We start from the raw sequence: 26,838 nt of genomic DNA, 5'->3' as shown, positions 1-26,838 counted from the left end.
CAGGGAGCCTGGGCAGGGAGGCGGCGGAATGAGGGCAGGGACCGCGGGGACTCTTCACCACTGGGACAAAGTGACAGCATCTACCTGGACAGCGCCCCTGGGGCCATCCCCAGTCCCTGAGGTGTCCATTTCAGTGCAGTGTTCCCCCTTATTAGGGCCTTGTGTTTGCCCTCATAGGGAGTGAATCCCCACAGTATTTGATGGACACAGAAATAAGCAGTGGGAGGTGAAGGAAGTTACGAGGTTTTTTTTCATCTTGTCATGCAGATTTGCTTTGATAAGTAGTTATTTTATAAAGAGCTGGGCTAGGAGGGATAATGTTTGGGTTAGAGAGCTGCAGTTGTGGCCAAAAATCTCAGAGCTCTAGCATTTGAGATTCAGCTGGAAGGAAAAGCACCTGATTGGGCTGTAGGCATCCCTGTTCATTGCAGAGCAGTAGAAGATGGCTTTTATAGGTCCCTCTCAACACAAACCATTCTGCGGTTCTATGAAAGGGGCAGAGAAAGCTCCTTTCACCAACCATTGTGGAGAGGAAGCTCTGCTGTGCCTGGCAAGGAAAAAAATGAACCTGCTACATTAGCCATGCCTTAGCCCCCCTTTGCAGGCACAGAGTGATTAGCTATGCCATTTTTAATTGTTTCTCATACACACAAAAGCCCCTTCCTGAAGGAAGCATTCTTATCCTCACAGCAAGGCAGGGGAACAATCCTAGTGAGTGCCGTCTTCCTTCCAGCGCAGGAGCTCACAGCAGAGGGAAGCTGGCTTGGTTGGCCACCCCACAGTGGTTGCTGGCTCCCTTCAGCAGGCGGATGTAGCCCTGCTCACCCCACACCTCCGACCAGCTGCAGGAAGAGATGGAGAATGAGCATACCTGCATTCCCAGAGCACAGGGAGACCCATTTCATGGGATGAGTATACTGCTGCTGCATCTTTGACCTCACAGAGGAGCAGTGGACAGGCTGAAAGTGATGGCAGATCTAGGGTCACCTCTACCTATTCTTTAAGATCCAGTAGCTCATGTTCTTCCTGCCCTCCTGGCTGGTGCCATAGCCCACAGCCAACATCCCATGGTTCACTGTCTGGCTGCAAAACATACTGCTGAAGATGCCTGGAAAGAACAGAACTGAGTTGTTCAGGCTCTGGCCCCAATCAATTCATCTCCTGGAAAAAGGAGAGTGGCTGATCCTATTCCCCTGGGCTGGATGCCCTGTGGGCTCTGCTAGGGCTTGGCTGCCCAGCCCCAGAGCAAGGCACCCGTCTCAGTCTACCTAACCGTGCCTCTCCAGGTGCAGGAGTTGATACCTGATTTGTAGAAGTGAAAGAAGAAGCTGCTGGCATCCACTGCCACAGACACAGGGCCCACAGTTGCCACTGCCTGCTCCAACGCTGCCTCACTGCCCTGGGCCACCAGCCAGACTGAGGAGCAGTTGGCCGCCCTGTCCCCAGGGTTGTATCGGCAGCTAGAGGTGTCCTGAGAGCAGGGAGAAAGCAGTGCCAGGGCTGGGACCCACGAGCACAGCTCTATCCCTGCTTGCCCACCTTCCTGCTGCCCCTTACTGTGGCCTGGTAGGGGTAGACGTGCTCGGAGTTCATGCCACCATTGTCATGCACATACTGGAAGGCACGGGTCATGTAGCCGCCTTGGCAACCGTTGTTGCCCAGCTTCCGGGAGCAGTCAATGAGGTTCTGCTCACTCAGCACTGCCAGCTTCCTCGTCCAATTGAAGACAAGTCCCTCCAGGGCCCCTGTGGCACTGAATGCCCAGCATGACCCACAGTGCCCCTGGGTGAGAGGGAAATGATGGGGGGATCACAACATCACTCCAAAACTTGATGGAGGGGGATGCTGTGACCCCATAGTGTTGCTTTCCAGCTCCTCATCTGGAAAACTACAAGAAACTGCAACAGACAAAACTATAGGAGCTGCTTCTCTGAGTTTCACAGAATTCTGGCACTTTGGAGGATGCAGTCTCTAGCTTCTGCTGCTGGCACCCATCCCACAGCCCTGGACAGAGCCCCCCGTGTGCCCACCTGGTTCTTCACAGGTGTCACGTAGCCTCTCACCCGCCAGTCCACTTCTGCTGGGGTCTTCTGAGCTGCCGATGCCTGGAAGGTCAGTGCTGGCTCCTCATGCTGCACTGGGGTGAAGCCATTCAGGAGTTGGTTGAATTCCTCGTCCATCTGTAGGTGCACATGTATGTGTGGAAGGCCACCTGCACTGCAGCTCCGCATGGGCAGGTTGCACCCCAGGGAGCACCATCACTCCAAGCAGAGTAGGCTGGGTGCACCCAGCCCTCAGACCAGACTTGGAGGAGGTGCACCAGCAAGTACCAGGTCCCCATAATGGTTCATGCCCAGACGGAACGTATGCTGCCCCTGCGACTCCTCCCAGTTGTGCTGCTCAATGCGCCGCAGGTTCTTCTCCCAGACCTCCCTGCGGATGACCTCAGCCTCCTGTCAAAGGGGCAGAGCAGCCCTAGGGTCAGGAACAGCCTCCAGGAGCATCAGAGTGGACTTGCCAGGTATGGACCCTTTTGAAGCTGACACCAGGCTGTCAGGCCCAAGGGGAGCTGAGCATGGCCAGTCCTTGCACAGCTGGTGCAGACCTACCCCGGGGTACTCCTTGGCATATAGGCTCTTCCACCCTTCCCAGGCCTCCTCCAGTCCAGGGTCCAGTGCCGTGATGTAGCCCAACAGGGCCAGCAGCAGCCCCACTGGCACAGTCATGGCTCTGAACTGAGGGGAAAAGAAAAAGGAGGGATGGTTACTCTACAGCCACTGGATTGGGCAGGATAAGTCCTTCCAAGTCTGGATTAAAGATGAGGGGAAGGCAGAAAAAGGCAAGAGGCACATTTGTTCCTTCAGCTGGATCAACTTTTGTATGGACATGCGGCTGTTTTGACAAAAGCTTTAGAAGGTCTTAGCTGTCTGTCCTTTTCGTGGTGTTTAACCATCCTTTTTAGGAGAGGAATGAATGGCTTCACAAGAAACTGGAGCCCCATCCTGTTCACTAAGTGGCAGAACAAAGCAAATGCAGACAAAAGGGCAAAGAGAGAAGCAGGTACAGCAGCACCCAGTGCTGCTCTGGGGCCAGGCTGGACACATCCCATCTGCCACCATGCAGCAAAAGCCCCTTCACCCACCTGCAAACCTGCCCCGACCACATTACAGCGTTTGTCCTCAGTTGTGCTTGGTAGCAGCTCAAGCGCCATGTCCCCCACCATGGGTCACCCAGGAGGCTCACAGGCTGCAGATGGTGGAAGCTGCTGGCTGCAGACGCATCATCCCCACTCCTGTCTGTTAGCTTGGGTGGCTCTGGGACACCTTAATTTGTCCGCCCTTCCTGCCTTTCTATGCTCCCTACAGTCTCTCCACAATTTTTATTTGCAAAATCCCTTACTCAGGGCTGCTGCATTTCTCTGCTGTCACACTGCCTCATGCTTCTCACCCCCTTCCTATAGCAGCAGCCACCTCATGCATTCCTGTTAACTGCACCGCTACCACTGAGACTACATGTTGGCATCTCCAGAGCAAGGTTTGCCTAGCGGCCTGAGAGCTGCAGCCAGCCCTGAGAGCAGCACCAGGATCAGGGATAAAGATATCCGCAATGCTTTCTGGAAAAAAAGGGGGGAAAATGCAGAGACCTTTCCCCAGGTTGTGCCTTCTGTTGGCTCTGCACAACCCTGGCTGAAGCACAGATGCACGAGGGAAGGTCAGAGGGGAAGAAAAAGGACTGGCATGAGGCTGGGGGCCAGGGGGGATGCCTATGGCTCAGCCTTGGCATCCCAGTTCAGAGCAGCTTTGGGACTTGAGGCAGAACACAGAGCCCAACACAGCAAGAGCCACAGGTGCTGGGCTGGGACAATGCTGTTCTCACTTGAAAGCCAAGGGGAAGCTACAACAGCTTCTGAGCAAGGAGCTTGAGATAAAACCAGAGAAAAGAAGTTTCTCTCGACACAAGGAGGAGGGCAGTGCTGCAGTGAGGATTCCATGGGCCTTCGAGCAAAGCATTGCATCTGTCCCAGCTCAGAGGCAGTGTGCTGGGAGCGGGTGTGTGCATGCTTCTCCAAAAGTCCTCGGTGAGGACACGCCAAGATCAGTTTACACTTTGCATTTTGCAGTCAGACACATGTAACCCTCCCCCAATCCCTCACCATTGCAGCCATTTGTCTTCCTCATATTGCTGCTGCACAACCCATGCCTCCTTTGATGGAATCTGAAGAAACTTATTTTGCAGCAAACTCAGCCATCCCACAGGCATTGTTCTGCAGAGCAGCAACAGTAAGAGAACAGCACCCAGGACTGTGCCCTGAGCAGAGCTTCCACTACTGCAGCTTTGAGATAGAGAGAGCCATCACCACACCTTTAATTCCCCATGCTTTAGGAATGGAGATGCTGGAAGTTTTCCACTTGACCATCTTTCAGAGTGACAGCAGCTTTCTGAGCTAGTTCTGTAGCTCAAGGAGCAGTTCAAAATGACTTATTTTTGAAACAAAACATCTGTTCTCCTCCACATCCTACATCTAAAAATAAAGCTTCACATATTGGAGCTTCATGGGAGAAGTGCCTCTCAACAAACTCAAGCTTAGTACTGAGGAAGAGCACCTTCTGCCCAGCCTCCCCAGCATCCATCACAATGCCCTCCACTTCCTGCAGCCGTTACCACTCACCCTCTCAGGAAGTTAACTCAGTGTTACACTGCAGCTGCAAATTCTCTATCCAAAAGAGCTACTTTGCTGCTTCATACTCCAATTCCCTGTCTCTCAGTACAGCTAGGTGGAAGCCTCCTACATCATTTGTATTTCAATCTTGTTACATATGGAAAAATCACCACAAACCCAAGCTTTTCTAAGTTAATGCCTCTCAGGATTTCAATACCCAACAGAAGAAAACTTTTTTTTTTTGGCACCAACTAATCCTACAGCTTCAGAAGCAAGCTTGGAGGATCAAAGCAGCTGGCAGATAAACTGTTCATCTAGAAGAGTTTAAGAGTGCATTGCAGACATTTTAAGAATACTTGTTCTTTTGGCACAGGAAGAAAACACGAGATTAAGACTTAAAATAAGCAAACCCCACAAAATAAAGCTTCTTACCATGTACCGGCACCCACCCAGCTGTGAAGGGAGTGACTTTTCTCTGGGTGAGGAAAAGCACATTCTTCTCTCAAGGAAGCTTCAGAAATGTGCAACTTCCTCCATTACCTCCCCTTCCGCTGCTCCTCAGACCTCAAAGCTACACCAGAAGGTACTCAGCAGGGTGCATGACAGAAGCTAAAGCATGACCAAGAGAGCCAGGCGAATTCCTGGGCAAGAAATATGCTCACAGCCATATTGAGAAAACAAAATCCTCCAGCTGTGAGATGCTTTGCATTTAAAATGAAAGTCTCTAGCTTACATCCTCAAGGCATTTAATAGCAGTTTAATTAATGCTCAACTCTAATACAGAAAGAAAAGCAGCAAAGCCAGGTACTGTAGGCTTTAAGTGCCACAAAAAGCAAACATGGGCGAGTATTGGGATACTTGCAAAAAGCAGCTCTATGCCTGGCACCCACGTGTCCTCCCTGCGTGGGATCAGAGTTGCCAGTGCTTGAAGACGAGCCGCCAGGCTGCTACCTGTGCCACAAAGCTACAAACCCAAGTCAGAGGGAGCTGGGATGCTGGGTGAGGTTCCTGTCTCCACGGCTGAGGCTATTCGCAAACACAGGGAGCCTCACTCCAGTGCCTGAATGGCAGAGTGAAGAACAATCCAGGATTCCCAGCTCTCTACCCTTCGGCATCTTCAATTGCTGGATTGTGCTTCCTTTGAGGAAGCATCAGGGCTTTAACATTCTCTCCACTGGCTGACATAGAAACCAAACAAAGCACTTTGCTTTTTACCACAGAAGCAGCTTTACCCATTGTGAGCCAGATGGTGCTTCCTCCCAAGCCCTCTCCCATACTCCAAAAAATACAAATGCCAACCTGTGTATCTCTTTCCAATATTTTAATGAGTTGCTACATCTTACACTCATAATTATAAAAGAATAAGAATCCATAAAAATATTTTCTTTTCATAATACGCACTTAAAATACTCCAGGGCAAGTCAATGTGGTTCATTTGGGTGTTGTTTTTTTCTTCTTCTCTTTTCATCCCTGGCAGAACCCTTGGCTTGAGGGGGGGGGTATGTGCTCCCCTGAGGTGCAATTACTCAATCCCCCCTCCCCAGAACTGCAGTTCCTGTTGACCAGGAAAATAAAAACCAAAAGAAAGCATACGCTGAGTAGATGGGTAAAGGGGAACAGTCACTGACCTGCAGAGAACTGAAGCACAGCCAATTTCAGTGCACATCTGAAAGCTCAAGGTTTCAGGGAAGGAGAAGGTGGGATCGGGAGGCAGCATAAAGAATGGAGGGAGGAAGGATTTGCATAAATATTATCCATCTTATGTAGCAAAAAAAAAAAAAAAAAAAAAAGCTGCTGTTATCTCCAGAGAGATGATGTCTAGTTGTAGCCAGCTGCTTCAGCTGCCATGCTACTTTTGGCACAACTCTCGTGAGCGGCCATTAGAGAAAGGCATGTGAGGGCATTGTTACCAACCCCAGCCACTTCCTCCATCTGCTCTGCAAAATAAAACTGAGAAATAGAAATGACTAGTGTTGCATGCTTCTGTAGAGCTCTTCACATCCCAGGGCTCCACGCTGCTGCAGCAGGGCCAGGACACAGCACCAGCAATCAGCTGCCCTGGGGCTTTAACAATACGTTCTTCTCTCTTCCCTCCCATTCCTGGCTTAAGGCAGCTTGCTTATTCAGCTCTTCTATTTCCAACACAGGCACCGAGTTCTTACAGGTAAGAGTACATGAACTGCAGATGTGCAGTGGAAGGGAAAAGGATGGGGAACAGAGAGAGATGGATGCAAACCTCAGTCTTAAGAGACAGACCACTGTCCATCAATCCCCAGGATAGAGGGAGTAGCAGCAAAAAAACAAAAACAAAAAAGAAAAAAAAACAACACATTAACAGCTGGGCTGGAAGAGAGAAATAGGATGAGCAGCTGAGCAGAGGCAGACTTCCAGCTTGGAAAATGAAAGAAGGTGGCACTGTCCAAAGGGAAAGTACCTTCCATCCTCCTCCCTTATTCAGGGCAAGACACCCCGACATGGGTACTCAGCCATTTGTGCTCTGGGTTAGATGGCTGTCAAGGGAGGTGGTAGTGGCTGGGCACAGGAAGGGCGAAGTGAGCTGTCAGCATCCAGTTTGCAGAGGCATGTGCTCTCAGAGGTATTCTTGTAGAAAGTGCAGCAGCGTGATTTCATAGTGCTCTCCTGACTCAGGGCACCGAATACTGTGTCTCTCGTTGGGGTAGATCTGTGCAGAAGCAGAGATGAGACAATTAATCAGGAGCTGCTCATTCAACAAGTCTCCCTCACCTTGTGCCCAGTTTCCATCAGGACAAAAGAGTGCCAGGAGATGTGTAGAGCACCCAGCCTGCCTCTCACTTCACTGGAGTGATGTGCACTGCCACTCTGCTCAGCAAAGCAGCCACCTCTACTGCCCACAGCCATGTGAGACAGCAACAGCTCCAGGGGAGAAGGAAAGTTCCAGACTTGAGGGCAGGAGCCCTATTTGCAAATGCTTTTAGACACAGGCCACATCAACTAGCAATGAAGCAGTCACAGTGCCACCTTCCGGTCACCCATTGAAGTCAAATAAGGCATTTACTATCAGCTGTATTGCAACAAGAGCAACACGTGGAAGCATCTGCATCTACCTTCTCCCATACTCAAGGCAGGAAGCAGAAAACTATCTTGCTACATTTAACTAACCTTCCCACTTCACTCTTGTTCGCCCTACCTGAAGCTGGTAAGGTTTTCCAGCCCGGATTAACTGTGATACCAGGAAGTTTGTGTGAAAAAAGTGCACGTTTTCATCCAAAAAGCCATGGAGGATCAGCAAACGATTTGGCCTGAAGATGAGAGAGAATATGAGAATCCAAACAAAAAGCTCTGTGAGTCTGAGCAAAGAGCTGCCATTCAGCAAACTAAAAACTGAACAATGACCAGGCAGCAGTCAAAATAATGCCAGAGACGTGATCTTCAACCCCTCCACCACTGGCAAAGGAGACTGGAGATACGATGCCCCAGACTGCTGCAAAAAGCAGCAACCAGCCTCATGAGTTAAAATAAAACCACCTCAGAATTCATCCATTCTTTTGGTATTCACCAGAAGTGCAGCTGATGGCACCACACAGCATCTGGGAGCAGGTTTTTAGCAGATTACAGCCCCACAGTACTCACTCATTGGGAAGCTTTTCTACATGTAATGCCACAGAGCCAGCCTCATAACCTTGCTGGTTGTTTTCTGGGATATCCATGTACCGCTCAGTATACCCGGTGTCATATGCCATCCAAACTGTGACAGGAGCACCTGCTATAGCAATCTGTCAAACAAATAGGTGGCAGGAGACAACTTCAATTATCAAGTGCTATAGAGCTCAAGTATTCTCTGCTTCCTTGGTGAGGGAGGGAAAAAAAAAGCTCTGGACAATTCTGTTACTCAGACCAGGATTCTTCCACAACAAAACCCACATAAAACCCAGATTCCAACTCATGCTGTTTCTCTTGTAACCAAAATCAGGCAGATTCTATCCTAACAGCACTAAAGGCTTTCCCTTTCAAGGAAAACAAGTGGAATAGATCCAGAAACCTGCGAAGACTTGGAAAGGGCATTAGGAATAGTGTATCAATCATCTCATTTGATAGTATGTCAAGTCTTCCACCAGTAGCCTCAGGGGTGTGACTCCATTCCAGAGAGTCCATCCTCTTTATGTCTCAGAAAGTACAACCTGCAAGCAGAATGCAGGGCTGTATGCTAGAGCTGCAGGCGGGCAGGACTGAGGGACATTTTCGCCTGGCTTTTTTGTTTGATGTTTCTGATGGACAGCTCCAGATACCAAGAGCTACAGAAGCTGAGAAAGCTATGAGTCCCAAGATAATGCTCCACCACGTCTGGACTTACCTTGAAGACATTGGGTTTACAGATGAGACCCATGAGGGAGAGAAAACCCCCATATGACCAACCATGTATGGCTACTCGACTCAAGTCAATAAACCCGTATTTTTCTGCTACATAATGTAAACCTTCCACTTGGTCCTCTATCTCCACCTGACCCTAAAGAGCAATTAAAAAAAAAAAAAGCTGAAGTTAGTGGCTTTATAAGCCTGAAAACTTAAGGAACCAATAAGGCATAAGTAATGCTCATGCAGGCATACGTTCAGCCATGTAGCCTTTGAAAAAGGAACAGATTAATCAAAAAAATACATTACCATTTGGTTTTTCAGGGCTCCTTCAAATCTGAGTCCTCGCTGGCATGAACCTCTTCCATCAATCACTACCACAGCATAACCTAGGGATGCTAGTGTGTTTAGCCGTAAGTATTTGATTCCTTTGAAGGAATTATTCACCAGCTGCACCTGCAGAAGGTAGAGAAGTTTCAGAACCAAGCAGCTGTCTTCCACTATCTTCCTCTGTTTGACTCGCTACCCAGGATGGTGAGCAAGACAGCAGCCACTAGATGAACTACTAGAGACAGACAAATCAGTCTAAATGCTTAAAAAAAAAAAAATCATTTCAGGTTTGAGGTAGAGGTCAGAACAGAGGTTCAGTTTAAGTCCTGACACATGACTGAGCTACACAGAACTTTGCTCTGGACAGCAATCCCATGGCCATTACCAGCAATCAACCATCTGAACTATTACCTGAGGGCCTCCATACACAAAGAGCACTGTGGGATGCTTCTTCCCAGGCTGGACATCATGAGGTTTGTAGACCATTCCGTAGAGCTCAACATCTGACTGAGTACGGAAGTGAAAGATCTCAGGTGGGATGTAATCTGGGGGACAACCTGCAGAAGCAAGTTCACACAATAGCAATGTAATAACTAAAGCAGACTCTGTCTCCTACCCAGTCTGAAAAACCTCATCCTCTTAGCCAGGGCTCTTTCAATACCCAAACCATAACAAGACTTATCACTGCCTTTCAGAGAAACCTCCCACTCAGAAACAACCAACCTCCACCTGCCTACATAGGTCAATAGGCCATATATACACAGAATGGATCATCCATGAACACACATTCAGCTGAGAATCTTCAAATAAGGGCATGTTGTGCTGTAACTGTAAGACTTGACAGGTTAAGAACAGACATGGGTCAAATAACCCAGCAGTGACACACTGTGCAGGACTTACTGGCTGCCTCCATCATGCTAGCCCAAAACTTGGGTTGCTTATGTAGCGGATCATCATCGGAGCCACTGAGCTTGTAGACATGCACGCAAGGTGGAGTGCTCACACTGCTGTAGTGGCTGATGAACATGTCAAAATTCTACAGGTGGAAGAGGAAGAGTTAGGGGAATCGAGGTCTTTCATTTCCCACAACCAGCCTCCTCCACACTGTTCTTAGATTAGAGCTCCCACATCTCAAGCAACCAATACAAAACCCCCTGGTAATCACTGCATGACTCACTACCATTCCCTGTCAGACAGGAGACAAGTGCATCTTGTGTCTAAACAGAATCACAGAATGGCCAGGGTTGGAAGGGACCTCAAGGATTATGAATCTCCAGCTCCCCCTGCCAAATGTAGGGCTACCAACCTCCCCATTTCATAGCAGACCAGGCTGACCAGGACCCCATCCAATCTGGCCTTGAACACCTCTAGGGACGAGACATCCACAACCTCTCTGGGCAGCACCTGTTCTAGCACCTCACCACTTTCTCCATGAAGAACTTCTTTGTATCTTCTGCAAAGAACTTTTTGTAAACAAGATACAAGAATAACAAACCTGGCTCATAGAACAGCTGTGGGAGAAGCCTGGTATGGTAAGTCGCACGATTTCTCCAGGACACTCATAGCTGACTACATAGAGATGGTGCTCCAACGGGGTATCCTTGGTGCCTTGGAAATACACCAGCTTCGTAGCCTCATTGACCCAGATCTATATGAAGAAGAGAGGGCTTGCTGACAGAAGGATGACATCAACTGCTTCTTTTTTCATTCAGTCTGTCCCAAGGCTTAAAAACACCAATAGACTATGACAGACTACTTACAGCACTAGGGACATACACAACATCCATTTATATGACAAGCTGGAATACACACACGTAGCACTTATGGAGAACCATATGTAATCCAATGAAGTAATAAAAAGAAACCAAAGTGGTAGTGTTCTGTTTTTCACTTTTTTTTTTTTTTTTGAGAAACTCGAAGCATTTGCTTATTAAGGAGCTTAAAAAAAACCCTGAGCTCTCTTTGATGTTTAAACTGAAAGATTCTGTGCTTAACTATGGTGTCCTCCCACATTATGAGTGGCATTTTAAGGGTATATATGTATTTTTCCCCGTCAATTGTGATAATGAATTCCCATCTGTGGAAGGAACAGTTCAGTGGCCTTAGCAATAGCAAACTTCAAGTCATGTTAACATAACTTCTTAACGTCCACATACATCAGTTTCTAAAATCCACCTGGGTCAGCCAGGAATAGAGGCAACAGCTTTTAAATACTGCATTGATCCAGCAACAGAAACTGAACTGTTTCTACCTTACAGTTCCCAAATGCTGAAGCCCAAGTGCTCTTTCTAGCTAACATAGTTTGAAGAGAACTGCAGACAGTACAGGGAAGCAATATCCAACCCAATTGACCAGGAAAACAGGTAGAGCCCTGTGGAGCAACAATTGCATCAAAATACTTGCTACTAACACAATTTTAGACACAGCACATGCAGGGAAGAGCTGTGACCAAAATCAACAGCATGTACAGTGAGAATCCACATGGGGAGATACAACAGGTTAATTGAAGATTGAAAGAAAAAAAACAGCAGAAACCAAATACACAAAGCTGTAGGCTTTTTTTTTTTTTTTTGTGAAAGTGTGAAGTGGAAATCTAGATTAATTGGGAATGAACAGACAAGGCCTTCATTTTGACAGAAATCACCTGGGAGCATTAAAGATCAGACTCAGAGTTAATTCTTGAAGCAAAATGGAACAAGGCTCTACAAGATAAAACAGATACAGAGTTCCTTCATATTCTAAATTGCTTTATATTCCCCAGCTGCCTTCTTCCTGAAAGGATCAGCTATAGACCAAGAGTTCATTCTAAGCACTAGGACATATTCCCAATTCACAAGTACTCATTGAGGTTAAAATGCTTCAGCAAAGACAGTAAGCCCAAGCTTCTCCACAGAAAGTTCTTTGTTAATGTTGAACATCAGACTCGTGTCCATTTCTATGGCTTGCCTCACTCATGGGACTGACCTAAAGAGCAATCTGGAGTCTGATTAAAAACACAATCAATTCAATGTGCACTGGACTACAGCACTTCTGGGGAAAGCACAGGCAGCAATAAGTTTTAAAAATAATAATAAAAACACAAAATCAAACTTAAGTAGTTCTACTTGGTTCTAAGTGTAACAGAGGGCATAAGCCAGGACTGTGGGCAGATAAAGCAGAACTGTAATACTGCAAGAGAAAATAACCACTACCTTTGATCCATGTCTTGCCAGCACCTCCCATTCTCCACCAGTCAGGGCAACCTCCTCTTTGATAGGACATTTGAAATCATCTAGAAGAAAAGACATGAAAATAAATAATCTTCCCCAAAAGATAAAACAAGCAAAGTGAGCCCACAAAGCTGATGCAATGTCAACACACAGATCTTACCCTCGCTGTGGACGTACGGCTGTACCCAGTCATAGCTGCCTTGCTTTAGGACCACTGTGACTCTGTACAGGTGACAGAAACCTGTCTTGCATTCATTGGCTCGGATAAAGCACAGTTCTTCCTCCTCTCCTTCCAGTTGGATGAAAGGATAGAAGATATCATGAACCTGTCACATGAGACAAGAGATCCCTGAGTGATTTCTATTGACAGAACAACGCATAGCCAGCCAAAAGATATACTGATAAATTACTGTGCTATCAAATGAAAAGAGCTGGGCAGGGACAAATATCTCAGACAAGCTGCTAGTGATAAAAAGCAATTCTATACTTCCCAATTACCACAAAATGTTTGTGCCTGTGCAGAAGAACGTGTTCTCTGAGCTCTTCATGACTATCAGTAAAGCAGCACCCACCAGTCATGCCTCTGAGCAAGACAAGCTAAGTGTGTCCCATATGGCAGTTGCTGTTCTGACACTGTGGGAATGCCACAGTTTGAACTTCAGGTCCCTTTGCCACTTCAGCACTAAGGTGCTAATGTTAAAAGCTCAAATTTATTTCCTGTCCTGTGTTCATCACTTATCTAAATATATTTAAATTCCACAGATTAGAGTTGCTTGTAACCCAAGAAGCCATTTAATCTTCTAATAAATCACCCCTAAGAGAACTGCAGTGTTACATACAAAAATATTGGTGTCCTAAGTGCCTGTCTTCACTGAGAATGCTAGCCAGGATTAGGTAGGATTCTCTTATGTTTCAATGCTGAGTGCATGGAAGTCCTTCTCAGAGCTTTATCAGACCTCCTGAACTAACACCAAACCTGGCAATACTAAGTAGCAAAGCAGTCTGCTGGAACGTGGACTAAGCTGGACACACAGCCAACACAAAAATAGTTAAGCGCAGGGGAGGAAGGGACAAGCCAGTGCCCTCCTCCCAGCCCTGAGCTGCTTACGTTTATCCACACATCAGTGATTTCTTCATAGATAACAAACGGTTGAACATTTTCTGGCACAATTTTGGCAAATTCAGCACGCTGCTCCTCACTTTCTGGGATTGGAATAAAGAGCGCTGGAGGCAAAAGGACAAGCTGCAGCCGCTGCTGAGGTCTGTCTAGAAACATAGCCCAAGCACTGGGGAAAGAAGTTGGAAGTAAAGGTCAGTACCACAAAATAGATGTCACTTTATAATACTCAGAACATGCAATCCTTTTTTTCCCACTGGCAGAAGGGATTTAAACATCTGAATGCAAAGCTTTTCTCACAATTGCTTCTTTCTAATCTCCTGGAAGCTTTGGCAACAAGTATGTTTTGCCAGACATCTCTGGTGTTTCATGGGGGTATCCTTCAGACCAGATGTCTGACACACTGGGCAGAGTGTCTATCCCAAGAGACCAGGTAACATGTCTCCAGAATGCAACATCTCCTTGGTCAACCCTTCCATCAAGAAGCACTGTTTATCTTCTAGTGAGCTTCTGAGATCAAGAGAAACTAAAGTGATTCATTTGTAGCTTCTCTATTGTACACTGCACTAGCAGGGAAAGGCACAGACCTAAGACAACTGCCAAGTGAAGGAGTCGCTTCAGTCTCAGCCTTGTTCCTCTCCGAGGAGAGTCATGTGAAGTGGTGCTGCACTGCAGGCCTCTCAACATGACAGATGTCAAGCCACTGCTGCACAGTGTAGCTACCCCAAGGCCTGGAAGTGCATCAAGGGAAGTTCCATCATTAACACAGACTTTCAAAAGAGCCAGTTACCCCCTGCACAGAGTCTGCAGATTTCATGAACTGATATATTCAGCACATTCTGACAAGCTCTAGTGCAGAATATAGGAGTCACTGATGTGATTACTTTCTGTAAAACTGTATGAATTCAGTTTCCAAAGCAAACAGTTATTAATTACAAATTACAGCGGTCACAGAGTAATTCTTCCCCACTGCACAACATGAAAACTGCCCATGTTCCCATTATATATTTGCACTGATCGCAAATAGGACCAATGGACAACAATAAAACTGCTTACAGTACATCCTCATTTTCAAGGATGAATGTAGTATGAGTACCGTACACCTTAAACCCAAAAGAATTCCCTAGGACTGTCTACTTGACTGTCATTTAACTTCGCAGTTGTAGCTCTGCGTTAAAACCCACAGCTTGTCATCTGAGTCTACATCTGATTATTTCCTACCAGTAGGATGTTAAAACAATGAAGAAGTCAAATAGTCTTGTGCCATCTGTGACACTCACAACTTTAAAAACTGATGAAGGCAACATTATAAACCTGGCTTCAATATAGCACAGTCTATTATATGGCTACAACACCACATAGTCTTGAAGGTCTGTGAGAGTTTAGCCTGGGAAGCCCTTGCCAGCATTAGTTTGGAGGAAAAAAGAAAAAGAAAAAAAACAACTTATGTACTATTTGCCATCTCGAGTCCATCCAGCACGGGCAATGTATTCCACAGTTGGGAATAATGCAGCAAATGGTTGCACCAGCTCCTTGTCTTGAGCACACACGATCTGCAACAAAAGGAAGGTCCAATACCAAATCAGTCTGTTACCAGGCCTTCTCCTATGGAAGCTCAGAGAAACGGGAGAATAAGGAAGTTGTAACTACTGACTGGCCTCATCAAGGGGAAGCAAACCATTCTTCAAAATTGCAAGAATAGAAAGGAAAAACAAGTTTCAAAGCACCATGATTTTGGCATCCAGCCACAGAAAGGATATAACTGTGGAATGAAGTCCACGATTAGATCCAGTTTTAACCCTGCAAGCTCTGCCATTGATGCTGTGGTATGTCAGGCTAGCCCTGCTTCTCACCTCCCTCCCCTCTCCCAGCTGTTTTTTGAGCAGCATAATACTTTTCAGCCTTTTAAAAGTTTTTCTTTTTCTAGCTACCCACATGCAAGAATTAGGTGCTACAAGAGGAAAGAAAAGAAAGAGAAAAGAAAACCTATCACGGATTCTTAAGTGGCCTCTTAACTCTAAGCAACTTCAGAAGCAGTCAACCCTTCAGAGCAATAATACACTCTGTGACTTACCTTACCCTTGCTGTCTGTTTTCAATTCTGCCAGTTTTAACGTAATCTTGGGGTTTTTGCTGCCTGCACAGGAGTGACAGAATACCAAGATGACAAGCCTGAACACCCCCAGGATTATAGTTGCTACAGCTTCTGGACAGGAACCAACTCTGGTCCTGCTAAAATGGCTGGAAGCCAATACACAAATAAGAAATTATGAATGCAAACAATACTGTGTTCAAACAAGGCATTTTGGGTATTGGAAAAGTTTGCTTTTGCCTTGCCTGGATAGATGCACACATTCACAGGAAGAAGTGATTAAAAATATATTCCAGAACATGCCATCAGATATATTTCATTTTCTCAGCAATCCTTTCATTTAAGGTGAACTTTAAATCCTGTTCCCTTTTGTAGAAAGGGAGTGGGCTCGGAGAGTCAATTAAGGCTTCAACATTTACAACCAGCTTCTACATCCTAGTAAGAACCTATATTAATCATGAGATGTTTATAGCACAAATTCCACTGCTTCAGTTAGCAGGAGCCAAAAGTTGCATTAGCAGCCCCATGATACTTCACTTACCTGTCCTGGGGTACCGATAGGAATCTGTTTTTCTCTCCTCCAGAGCAGGTGAAGGAACGTGAATTATCTCCACTTCTGACTCATCCACTTCCTCATACAAGATTCGCAGTGTTTTTAAATTCTCTGAACCTAGGAACAGATAGTAGGCATGCATGCTACAGTGTTTTCCAAGCGTTTTCAGCTTGCCTGGAGCACTACAGAAGTCCACTCTGGTGCAAAATGTCCTGTATAATTACATCTTCTAGTAACCATGCGTAAATACTCCTCTGAGCATAATTATATTCCCTCAACATTATGTTCCTTCTGGTGGCCTCCACAGGAAAAGATCAAACCCGGACCAAAATAAAACCATGCTCAAAATATCATTCACAGTAGAGGCCAGCAGTAGTAATAGTGTCAGAATTTGATATGCAGAACACTGACCTTCTGTGGAAGACGTGGGACACCACCAATAGCCTGTGAACCGATCAAATTCCTCCTGAATGACAAAAGTGGCTACACCAGCAGACTTAGGGTCATCAAGAACATTGGATAAGCCTGGAAAGGAGCAAAGAAAGAGGGCACATACATCTTCTTGAAAACAACTAATTCAGAAGAAAAGTGCATTTGTGAGAAATAAGCCATAAAGACAGTAGCCCTTTCATCCACAACTTTAATCAAAACTTTCTTTTAAATATGTTAAAAACCATCAGTTACCTTTATGGCAATATGTCATTCGCTTCTCCTCTCCTGTCTCTATATTTGCTACCCACAAATCATTGTTATTAATGAATGAAAAGAAGGCAGGGTCTGCAGGGCAAATCTTGGGATCCATTCGTGGCCCTGTACACTGAGTCTTGATCTCCAGAGGCTTCATTGGAGACACCTACAGCAACAGAAACACAAACACCTGTGTACCAAATCAACAACCAGCTTCACACTTAAAGACCTACAGCCCACAGAATGAGGGCACAGTCCTAAGAGGACACAAGAGAAGTGACCATAACCAAACACATGGACAAGTGCAGCTGCTACCAACCAAAAACACTTCAGATGTCATTCATAGCTCTGTTAGCAAACTCACCATGAAACCATTCTTGCCTCCATCTCGGCAATGAAAGAGGCTGTTGCTGGCCTGGAAGAGGAACAGGCCACTTTCACTGTGGAAATCATAAGATGTTATACCAAAGACACCAAGCCTCTTGCGCTCTCTTAAGAGTTCTTCTTCTCTAGAATACATCCCATGATGAGGGGTTGCCTAGCATTGAAATAAAAGAAAATCCAAGAAAATCTGCAATGAGAGAAACTTCCGCAGAGCAGAAATGCTTTTGAACCGGCAACAGGTAGTGCCAGTTGCTGAAAATACAATTCACCAGCCCCAAGCAGTCAGTAGTCTTACCATACAGGTTCTTCCACAACTACTGTATTTCAGGCTACAAGTGTGGCCCACAGGACTAATCTAACTGCAAGCCCCAAAGTTCTCTTTACGTAAGAGATGAAGTGCCAATCTACAGTTTCTGCAGTTGACTTCAGTATTAACTGAGGACAGATGCACTTGTGCTGCTTATGCAAATCAGATGTAACCAATTAACTTAACGACACTATCTACAGCCTTTCACAAACAGTTTCCATGTCAGATACTGCATACAAAACCTCTTCCAGGGATCTTGAATTACCCTGAAGGGGACTAGCAATCCAAATGGGGTCAAGACAGCTGAATTCTCTTCCAACAGGAAGCTTTCCAGAAAGGAAGATAGGCCAGTGCCCTGCACCCATTGCTCCTTAATACTTATTGACAAAAGACACAAAGATAGAGGAAAGGGAGACTTCACCCCCTTTTCCAGTTCTCTTGCAACAGAGCATAGGACAGAAGCAGCTGTTTAATAGTTTTCCCAGTTTCCTTAAAAGCAGAAAAGATAGTAGGTATTATAACAAGCCTGTTAACAAGCATCTGAAGAGCCCAGACAAGGCACAGAGGAAAGGTGCACTGTCCTGATAGCTTTTAGTTTGCAGTGGATCACATGCTAGTTTACAGACTTCTTTACTAGATCACCCCTTTGCTTGCCACATCACCTGCTGTTTCATACTCACTAGCAGGAGCACACATAGGCGCCTATCTCATATTATGAAATGAAGCTATCATCAACACAACATCCCTACCGCTACCATTCCATGCCGCACAGCATGGTAACACTCACCATACCAATACCCCATAACATCAACCAATTCTCCCAAGAATTATCAACTCAGGGTCTTCACACTTCTGCTTACCTGAAAGTGATCCAGCATCTGTTTCCATGACAAGAGTAATAAGGCCTCCTTCCGTACCTTTTTGGGAATCTCTGAGTAAAGAAGTGAATTTTCCCTGCTACCATATGGCATTCCTATTAAGAGGACAAAAGCATCATTCTGTTTAAGATTATTTACTGGACAAAGATGACTCAGCCTTTAGTAAGACAACTTTATTGCAGCCTCCCATTACCTAAAGGGGACCTACAGGAAAGAGCAGTTGGGACTCTTCATCAGAGACTGTAGTGATAGGACAAGGGGTAATAGATTAAAACTAAAAGACACTATGTTTATATTAGATAATAGGAAGAAATTCTTCACTTTGAGGGTGGTGACATACAGAAACATTTTCCAGAGAAACTGTTGATGCCTCATCCCTGGAAGTATTCAAGCTCAGGCTGATGGTTGCTTTGGGCAATCTGATCTAGCAAAGGTACTCCTGCTCATGGCTGAGAGGCTGGACTAGATCTTCCATTGAATAGTTTCAACTGGAAGGCACCATTACTCTGTAATAGAGAGCTTAGGTGTGTTCAGGGGCTTTATCAGCTCTCATTCCCAAGCAGCTCTCAGCTCAAATATACAATACTATCTAACTACATTAGCTGTAAACACATATTTCCCCAGGCAATATTTAACACTAACCAACCTTTTCAGAGTTCAGACTTTCCTCTCTCTGGACTGTTCAACCCACACCCTAAATCCACTCTAAAAGAGCCACGGCCTGATTGAGAGACTCAACGTTATTCTCCACATTTATCAGCCAAAAATTCATTGTAGGACCTAGTTCAGATCAGTGCATTAGCCTACAAGAGAGAAAGAAAAAACCTGGAAGCTCTAGAGAGTCCGTTCAAATGGAAAACATTATTTAGCCAAGACATCTTGTCATCTTACATAAGCTTTTGATTATGGCCAAATCGTATAAAGCTATTGGCTTTCATCCAATTTCCAAGCCAACCAAGAAAATGTAGAATATCCATGACAATGATTTTGGCAGTTTCAGCAGAATCAAAGACCATAAACTTGCCCTCTACATTTGCTTAAGTGATGCCCTGGGTCAGAATTTAACACAGAAAACATGCCCCAATACTGTTTACTCTGTAGGTGTTCAGGGAGAATAAAATTTCTGAGCTGTTAACCTAGCAGTACAGTTACTCAAAACTGAAATAGTACCAAGTGCCTAGGAAGCAAAGCAACATGTGTGAGCATATAGTCCTCAGAAATACAGAAACGCCAAAGAGCTGAGTATGTGGTGTTTAATATAAGCAGCATCTGCCATGGTTCAACACAGAAGTATATGGGGACAGCTCAGGAATGATTTGAGATGTCCAAACAGAACAAATTGCAGATAGGAACCACTGACTATACATAGATATTTGGCACTTATGTGACTGTGACCTGGTCTTCATTTCTGCTTATTACATTAGTACTTTATACAACAGCCTCAAGACTACAATCAATCAGCATTTACAAAGAAGATATTGCCTTCAACCCCAAATACATTATACTGTACTCTCAAGTGAAGAATAGCATTCAACCCCTACATTAAAACTCTTCAAAAGTCTTCATCCTACTCCTTGGCATACAGTCAGTAACAGTGTTCACATAAAATTTTGGAAATGCTACTCAGCATTGAGACAGTAATAGTAGGACGATGTTAAACATGAACCCATGAAATGGGTTCCATTTAACACACTGTACACAGCATGCAATTTAAAAGGTGCTTATTATGGCAATAAAAAGAATAATCATTTCCATTTCATAAGAAATGCATGAGAAGAGGTAACTCAGCATTACCCACTAGGTAACAATCTTATGTTATGAGTCAACCTGCAGTATGCCCAGCCCATTTTCAGGCAACACTGAAAAGACACTGATGTATCTTCATTACTAGTTCTGGCTCCTGTAATAATTACACCTGTGCAGAAAATCTACAGCAACTGGCTGCTCTCGTTGCCATATCATACAACGGAAGAAAATAAAAAATACTGCAAATTAGCCACACATAATGTTAATTCTTTAGTCATCTAACCTGTATCAAAGTCAATTTGGCTTTGAAAAGCATTTAGTTTTAAATTAAGTCTCACTATTCAAACTCAACAAGAAAAGTATGTTAACTCAGGAAACTGCCATTTATAATAGCACTTGTGTAATAAGAATGTACAAAGGACTGCAGCAAATCATCATGGACATACAGGAGCTGCTCAGTCAAATCCAGCATTCTACACTGACCCAGACTCAAGTCAAGAAAAAGAAGGAACAACAATAACAAAAATCAGAGTCACTTTAGGAAAGCAGCCAGCTATATCTAGTTGCACACTAGGAAATTTCTGTACTGGTCCAGTAAAGACCAGCTCACACCCCAGAGTGTAACAAACTCTTTACAGTCTATAAAGCTTCCCAAGTTACTAACCACACAATTATCCAGTTACTAAAATCCAGCCACTCTGCCACTAATTACATCATAGTTCCAACTATGAGTGCCCCAATCAGCACAGTATTCTGCTGTCCTTCAATCCTACTGTACAGAAGGAGATTTCTCTACAAATACCAACAATAGTTAAATTCCTCTCAAATCTTTTTCCATTCCCTATTCTCCAAAGCATCATACCTATGTGCTGCTTAATAAAGCAGGGAGAAAATAAGCTGCTGTTGTGTGCACCTCCAAAACATCTTGTAACTTGTAACATATAGTTAGTAATTACTAATGGTGACTTGGAAAGTCAGCCTAGTTAATCTATCAGGTAAATCCCACTTCTAAGCTCTGGAAGCACAGGACAATCCTGAGTTTGAAAAGCATCCCTTCTCTTAACCCATCCCCCGTACTGACCTGAGTTACCAAGCGAACACTGCAGTCATACTTCTGCCACTAGGTAGATCTGACTAGGTAGCACTTTTCTTTTTTTTTTTTTTTTTCTTTTGCTAAGTAGTCTGACTCTATGAAAGCCTGTGCTTGTCTGAGACTGGAGAGGTCTCTGCTCAGTTCCAGGCTTTGCTATAGATTTGAGTGTCTGTTCTTCTTGAGCAGCGTTACCTAATCTCAGTTCCCCTGTATCAAACAGAAATATTTTCCATCCTTTTCCTTGTCTGTTTAAATTGGAAGCTCTCCCATAACATTTTCACACCCAGTATCTGTCATGTCAGCTTACCCAGGTAATAAAGACGATGAGAGTGAGGGCTGGACTCTTCGGTTTTCCGGACAAACTGGAAATCATGGGGAGCTTTGTTCACTATCATGCCCGAATACTTCCTGCTGCTGTGAATAATGTCACGCAGCCCATCCCAAGAATGCTTTTGCACCTGGAATTCGGAAGGCACATCCTCCATCTCGACCACTTCAGAGCTGTCTGATAGCGTGTCCACTGCAGTCATTGTCTCTTCCTCAGAACTAGACAAAAAACTGAGGGAAGAGTTGAGGGGGAGAGTTAAGCCTTAAAATCGAGCAGCCCATCTCCCATTCCATATCGAGTCCTGTAAGCAAAGATATTAAGCCAAAATATTGATTACCAGGACTAGTTCTAGAAATAAGCTGTTAAACACAATCCATGTGGTAGATTCTGGCACAAAAAAAAGAAATCAGCATGACTCAAAGGAAAACAACCCCAGGAATTTGGACAAAAAGTCATCAAAGCTATGACCTATGGGCATATAAACTTATGACCTATGGGCATATAAACTTAAATCCTGGAACACTGCACAAGTGGAAGTCCCCTTCCTGCCCTGAAGGAAAGCTGGCACAACACTTTATGATCATCTAGGTTTAAACGCAACAGCTCACTTACCTGAATAGCTACTGCAGCCAGGAACGATGACAAAACAGGAAGAAACAGTGCAATTGACTTTGTTGACCAGAAAGAAGACAGCAGTAAGAGACCCTTGTCATATCCTGCAAAACGTGGTACACGCATTTCCAAGCTAGCAGTTATTGAATGAGAGTCTACAAAAAGCACCTCCATGAGCAACTACAGCAAACATTGATTTGAGGAGATGTGAACTAACCGACTTGCTCACAGTCAACGATGTAATCTACCACAAAGCAGGAATGAGCCTAGGACTAGGGAAACCAGTTTACATCACCTCATTAGAGAAGTTGGATTTCCCTGCACAAGGACATTTTAGTAATTTTGGGCTGACCAGCCTATATCAGGGTGCATCTGGAAGAATGTTACAGATAATTTCAAAATAACTTTGGTTTACCAGAAAAAAAAAAATACTAGGGCTAGAGGATTTTGCTCCATGGAGACAGAATTGCTACCTTTGATTTCGGCATCAAGATGGCAAACCAATGACTAAGGATTAAACCAGAAAAGGCCTTGTTCTCTGCAGCCCCAAGATGTACATTTTCAAATCAGGTTTTTCCTCAAATGCCACTTGTCACTGGGAATGGTCACCTGCATTCTGAACAGAGAATTGCTTCTGAGATGTAGCTGTCATGCCTATGTATTAAGCAGGAATTAAACAAACAATCTTGAAGGCCTCAGCCTCAAGAAGATGCACAGCGAGTTCTTTCCCAGTGAGTAGAACCAAGGGAAAGGAAATAATATCAGCACAAGAAAACATTAACTCCTGTCCATTTTCTACCATGAGTATTCTTCAAGAGAACCTTGGGCATTCCTAGAGAATTCTCCATCAGCTTAAATCACCACCAAGAAAAAGCTCCAAAAACACATCTGTAGGTTCTCCTACAAACAACCAACACCTAAATCCACAGCTTGAACACGAATAAAGAGTATTTTCCAATAAAAGCCAGGCATGAAGCCCAAAGCCACAAGAGAAAACGTGACGGGGTGTTCTAAGATTGCAAGAGTGTCTTATGGCCTCAAGTCTATCTATCAACTGTATTCAGGGCCTCCATTACAGCAATAAAAAAAAAAATAAAAAAAAAATCACATCTTAAGGGGAAAGCACTCCCTATCAAAAAAACATAACAGAGACACCATTCAGAACTGTTAGCTGAGTACAATTCTCTCAACCCAATTGTAGTGCAAGTCAAGTCGGTTGATCAAAACAATCTGGCTTTGGCTCAAGATACTTGACCCCTAGGCTACTTTCTCCTAGCCAGTAACACTTTCTCACTCACTTGACTACTCACAAGGGAAAGTTGCACTTTTAAGGGCTCAAAACAGTCCACTCACACCCACTACACAAATGTAATACCGATAACTGCCCCAACCTGAACAGGACTCCCTTCCAAACTACATTTCCATGAATTTAGGACTCACCAGGTAACTGAAAGGCACAACTTTTAGCTTGGTATTATTATAACCTTGGTGACTTTGACACTAGAACAGAGTAGAGTAGTGGGCTAAGAGAAGTATCCATCCTCACTCTTGATCTGTAGCCAAAATTACATGAAAGTGTTGGAAAGTAGCTAAAATGTTATGGAGCCTCATATAACTTAGGTTCTGACACAATACACAGTAAAAGGAAGATCCATTTGCTCTGTCTATCACTACAGTCAGAAAAAAACATAACTAGAACTTGGTAGTACCACACATGCAGTAGAACTAGTATAAGGAGTAACTTAACTAATTGAAGTCAGAAAGTGAATTTGGGGATGAAATTGTTCAAAGAGGATTCTGACCAATACATCAATTTTAACAACCTTATTCTTAAACACTCTCAAAGCTTCCTCATCAATAAATCTTGTATGTGCTATACAGCTCACTAGAGACAGACTCTCCTTCACAGTCCTTAGATGACTCCATTTCCCAAAGCACTTAACTGTCCCTTGAGTGTCTCCAAGCTCATTCAGTGTGCTTATTCTGCCTAGCCAGGTTAGACACATCAGACATATATCCACTAAGCTCTTTTTCAGAAGAAACACATTAGTCTGAAGACAGCAAGGAACATCAGTATGGGAAAAAATTGTTAAGCTTGGAATTGGAAGCCAGTGAAATAAATCAACCTCCTGAGTCACTTCCTGACCCACAGATCCTGACACAGAGCTCCCCAGGCAGAAAGACAGGCTCGGGATTTTTCAAAAACCTCATTCACTTGAAAAGGTGTTTATTGCTATGTTCCAGAGAGCATGGGGTGAATAAAGGCCCTGGGAGTACTTGGGAAACATACCTTCTCCAACTTCCTGCAGTCTCGTTTTCCAGACGAACCCTCTTTATCTTCTGCATTAACTACTCAGCAAGCTGGGCAGGACAGGAAACTAGGAAGATGAAAAAAGCAAATTTCATATAGCTGCAGTTTCCCTTGGCACCTGGGCACAGGTCACATATGCCACCCAGTGCAGAGGCACAACCAAAACTCTTGGTTTGTGCTTTGCAATCCAAATCTGTTCTACCCACATATGCTGGATACTAACAACCCAGACAAAACACAGAATTCTTTTTCTCAACAGTGGAAATGTATGGCCTATCTCCTCTTACAAAAATTCTTAAAATCTGAGAACCCTCAACAGAAGCTCTTTCTTTCTCTTTTCTTTCTTTCTCTCCCCTCTCTGAATCCCAAAATTCAGTATTAAGAAGAGAGAAACACAAGTCTGATCAACACACTCACAAGAGTCAAACAAAGGGCACTGTAAGGATCCAGACAGAGAGTCAGCAGCCCTGCTACTGACAACATCATGGCCCCACACAGGACATAAAAAAAAAACAAAACAGATTTGTTTTCCAAGCCAGTGCATTTGCCTCAGCATCAGCCTGATGCCACAGAACAAGCCTGACTCGCTGCACAAACCCATTTTCTAGGAGCATCCAAAGGCACAATGATCACTACCTCTCCACTCATGTACCTTAGAGCACAATGATCCTTGTCTCCTCTTCTGGCTCTGAATCACAAACACACCCCAGACCTGTCACTATCTGCTGCTGAGGCCCCAGTCTGCCCAGACAGCCATCTCTGCACCTCAACCACACTCACAGAGAATTCAGAGAAACAAAGTGTCACAGAGAAGCCCAGCGCAGGGAAGTTCCTCCTGCAGAGAACAAAGAGAGACTAAAGAGCAGCATCCAGTAACTTAAGGGCAATCTTCAATGCAAGCACAAAGGGCAACAGGAGCAATGCTCAGGAATGCTGAGTAACCTGGTCTGATCTCACAGCTGGCCTTGCTGCAAGCAGGGCTTTGACAGGGGACTTCCTAAGGTCCCTTTTAATCTCAACTATTCTGTGATTTTTATGATTCAGAGACATAGCTCATCCTCACCCCCTTCCTCAGGAACAATGACATCCTCCAATGCAAAACCCACAGAAAAGAGACAGAACCAAACAGACATGAGAGTTCAGAAAACTGAGGAGCCTGCAGGTGCCTTTGAGAAGACCCAAAGAACCACAGCCACTCCTCAAACACTATAAATGCGTCCCTGTCACAGATTAACGTAAGCTTGAGTAGCTTCTCCAAAAATAAGAGTGAGTGAGAGTGGAATAAAGTAGTGGGAACTTCCACGCAGAAGACTCAGCTTTGTTAAAGGCTGCAAGTGACCAGAGCCAGGCCCGGGCAGGCAGCCCCACTACACTGCTGCCCTTGCTGGGGGGGAAGGCTGCAGCATTCCCCAAAGCCTGGGAGATCCTTGCTCTCCCCAACTCGCGAGCCACCCCCAACCCTCCCGGGCACGGCACGCGCTCCAGGAGGAGACTTAACCGGATAACGCACCCCTCCTCCAGCTGCCCAGTCCTGGGGGGCTGCACCCCCCACCATCCCCCCAGAGAAACCTTCCCCACTTCGCTTGTGGGGGCGGGGGAAGGGGCGAGCCCCGTCCTCGGCGTGGTGGCCTCAGGAATCTGTGGGGGTGGACGAGTCACGGGAGACCGACAGAGGCCCGCCCGGCTCCCGGGCCCCTCCGCGCGCCCTGGACGCAGCCTCCCCGCCCCGGGGTCGCCCCTCACCCCGTCCCCCCCCGCTCTCCTCACTCACCGCAGGACACAGCGACCTCCCCCCTCAACGGGCGTTGAGCAGGGGGGACGGCGGCTCTTCTGCGGGGCGGGGAGGGGGGGGAAAGGAGGCAACTCCGTCACTCCCACTCCATGCCGCGGACACCAGGCAGCCCCGGAAGCGGGGTGGGGAACAGGGAGGAGGGAGACTGGACGGGGCAGCGGCCTGCCCTGCGCGGCCTTTCACCCGGCTCCGGAAGTGAGGCGCGCGCGCGTGCGAAGTGGGTTGGCGGGAGCGCGCGAGGGGCGGTACCAAGAGCGCAGTGCGGGTGGGGGATGGAGCCGTAGCGTGGGAGGGGGAAGTTACTAGAGAGGGTACGGAGGGAGTTGGGGGTAAAAACACACAAAACGATTATCTTTCTCTTCTTAACACCCGAGATAAATCCCGAATGCATCTTTAAACGCCCTCGTG

General features: G+C 45.5%; 2 protein-coding genes across 11 annotated transcripts; both read right to left on the bottom strand.

Moving 5' to 3' along the window:
* Positions 1-111: 111 nt before the first annotated feature.
* On the bottom strand, positions 112-6,427 carry LOC100551338 (procathepsin L-like). 6 transcript variants are annotated; one of them, XR_004162126.2, is made up of 9 exons: positions 5,093-5,246; positions 2,610-2,735; positions 2,331-2,453; positions 2,031-2,180; positions 1,558-1,782; positions 1,303-1,471; positions 994-1,108; positions 689-842; positions 112-547 (listed from the first exon to the last, which is right to left on the bottom strand). XR_004162126.2 is itself a non-coding variant. In XM_085211976.1 (8 exons), exons 2-8 carry the CDS (start codon positions 2,724-2,726, stop codon positions 743-745), a joined length of 999 nt encoding a protein of 332 aa, XP_085068102.1. In that variant the 5' UTR covers positions 2,727-2,735; positions 6,289-6,427; the 3' UTR covers positions 616-742. The 6 variants fall into 6 exon arrangements, 4 of the variants coding, with proteins under 4 accessions (XP_085068102.1, XP_010723392.1, XP_085068101.1 ...); XR_014880198.1 differs by lacking the exon at positions 994-1,108; XM_085211976.1 differs by lacking the exons at positions 112-547; positions 5,093-5,246 and adding an exon at positions 6,289-6,427 and having other exon boundaries at positions 616-842.
* On the bottom strand, positions 5,965-26,641 carry DPP9 (dipeptidyl peptidase 9). 5 transcript variants are annotated; one of them, XM_085211973.1, is made up of 22 exons: positions 26,410-26,640; positions 24,618-24,705; positions 21,846-21,945; positions 21,695-21,749; positions 18,531-18,643; positions 17,344-17,517; positions 16,977-17,145; positions 16,704-16,817; positions 16,281-16,409; positions 15,723-15,784; positions 15,101-15,201; positions 13,640-13,817; positions 12,692-12,857; positions 12,514-12,593; positions 10,818-10,970; positions 10,223-10,358; positions 9,734-9,879; positions 9,302-9,448; positions 8,994-9,146; positions 8,273-8,415; positions 7,830-7,941; positions 5,965-7,343 (listed from the first exon to the last, which is right to left on the bottom strand). In XM_085211973.1, the coding sequence occupies exons 2-22, from the start codon at positions 24,671-24,673 to the stop codon at positions 7,251-7,253; spliced, it is 2,580 nt and encodes an 859-aa protein (XP_085068099.1). In that variant the 5' UTR covers positions 24,674-24,705; positions 26,410-26,640; the 3' UTR covers positions 5,965-7,250. The 5 variants fall into 5 exon arrangements, 4 of the variants coding, with proteins under 4 accessions (XP_085068099.1, XP_085068098.1, XP_010723391.1 ...); XM_085211972.1 differs by having other exon boundaries at positions 21,695-21,945; positions 26,410-26,639; XR_014880197.1 differs by lacking the exon at positions 8,273-8,415 and having other exon boundaries at positions 21,695-21,945; positions 26,410-26,641.
* Between the last annotated feature and the right edge of the window lie 197 nt (positions 26,642-26,838).

Source organism: Meleagris gallopavo, chromosome 30, assembly GCF_905368555.1.
Source record: "Meleagris gallopavo chromosome 30, MGAL_WU_HG_1.1, whole genome shotgun sequence".
Lineage (NCBI taxonomy): Eukaryota > Metazoa > Chordata > Aves > Galliformes > Phasianidae > Meleagris > Meleagris gallopavo.
Note: the sequence above shows the minus strand (reverse complement) of the source record. Positions and strands in the feature narration are given on the sequence as shown.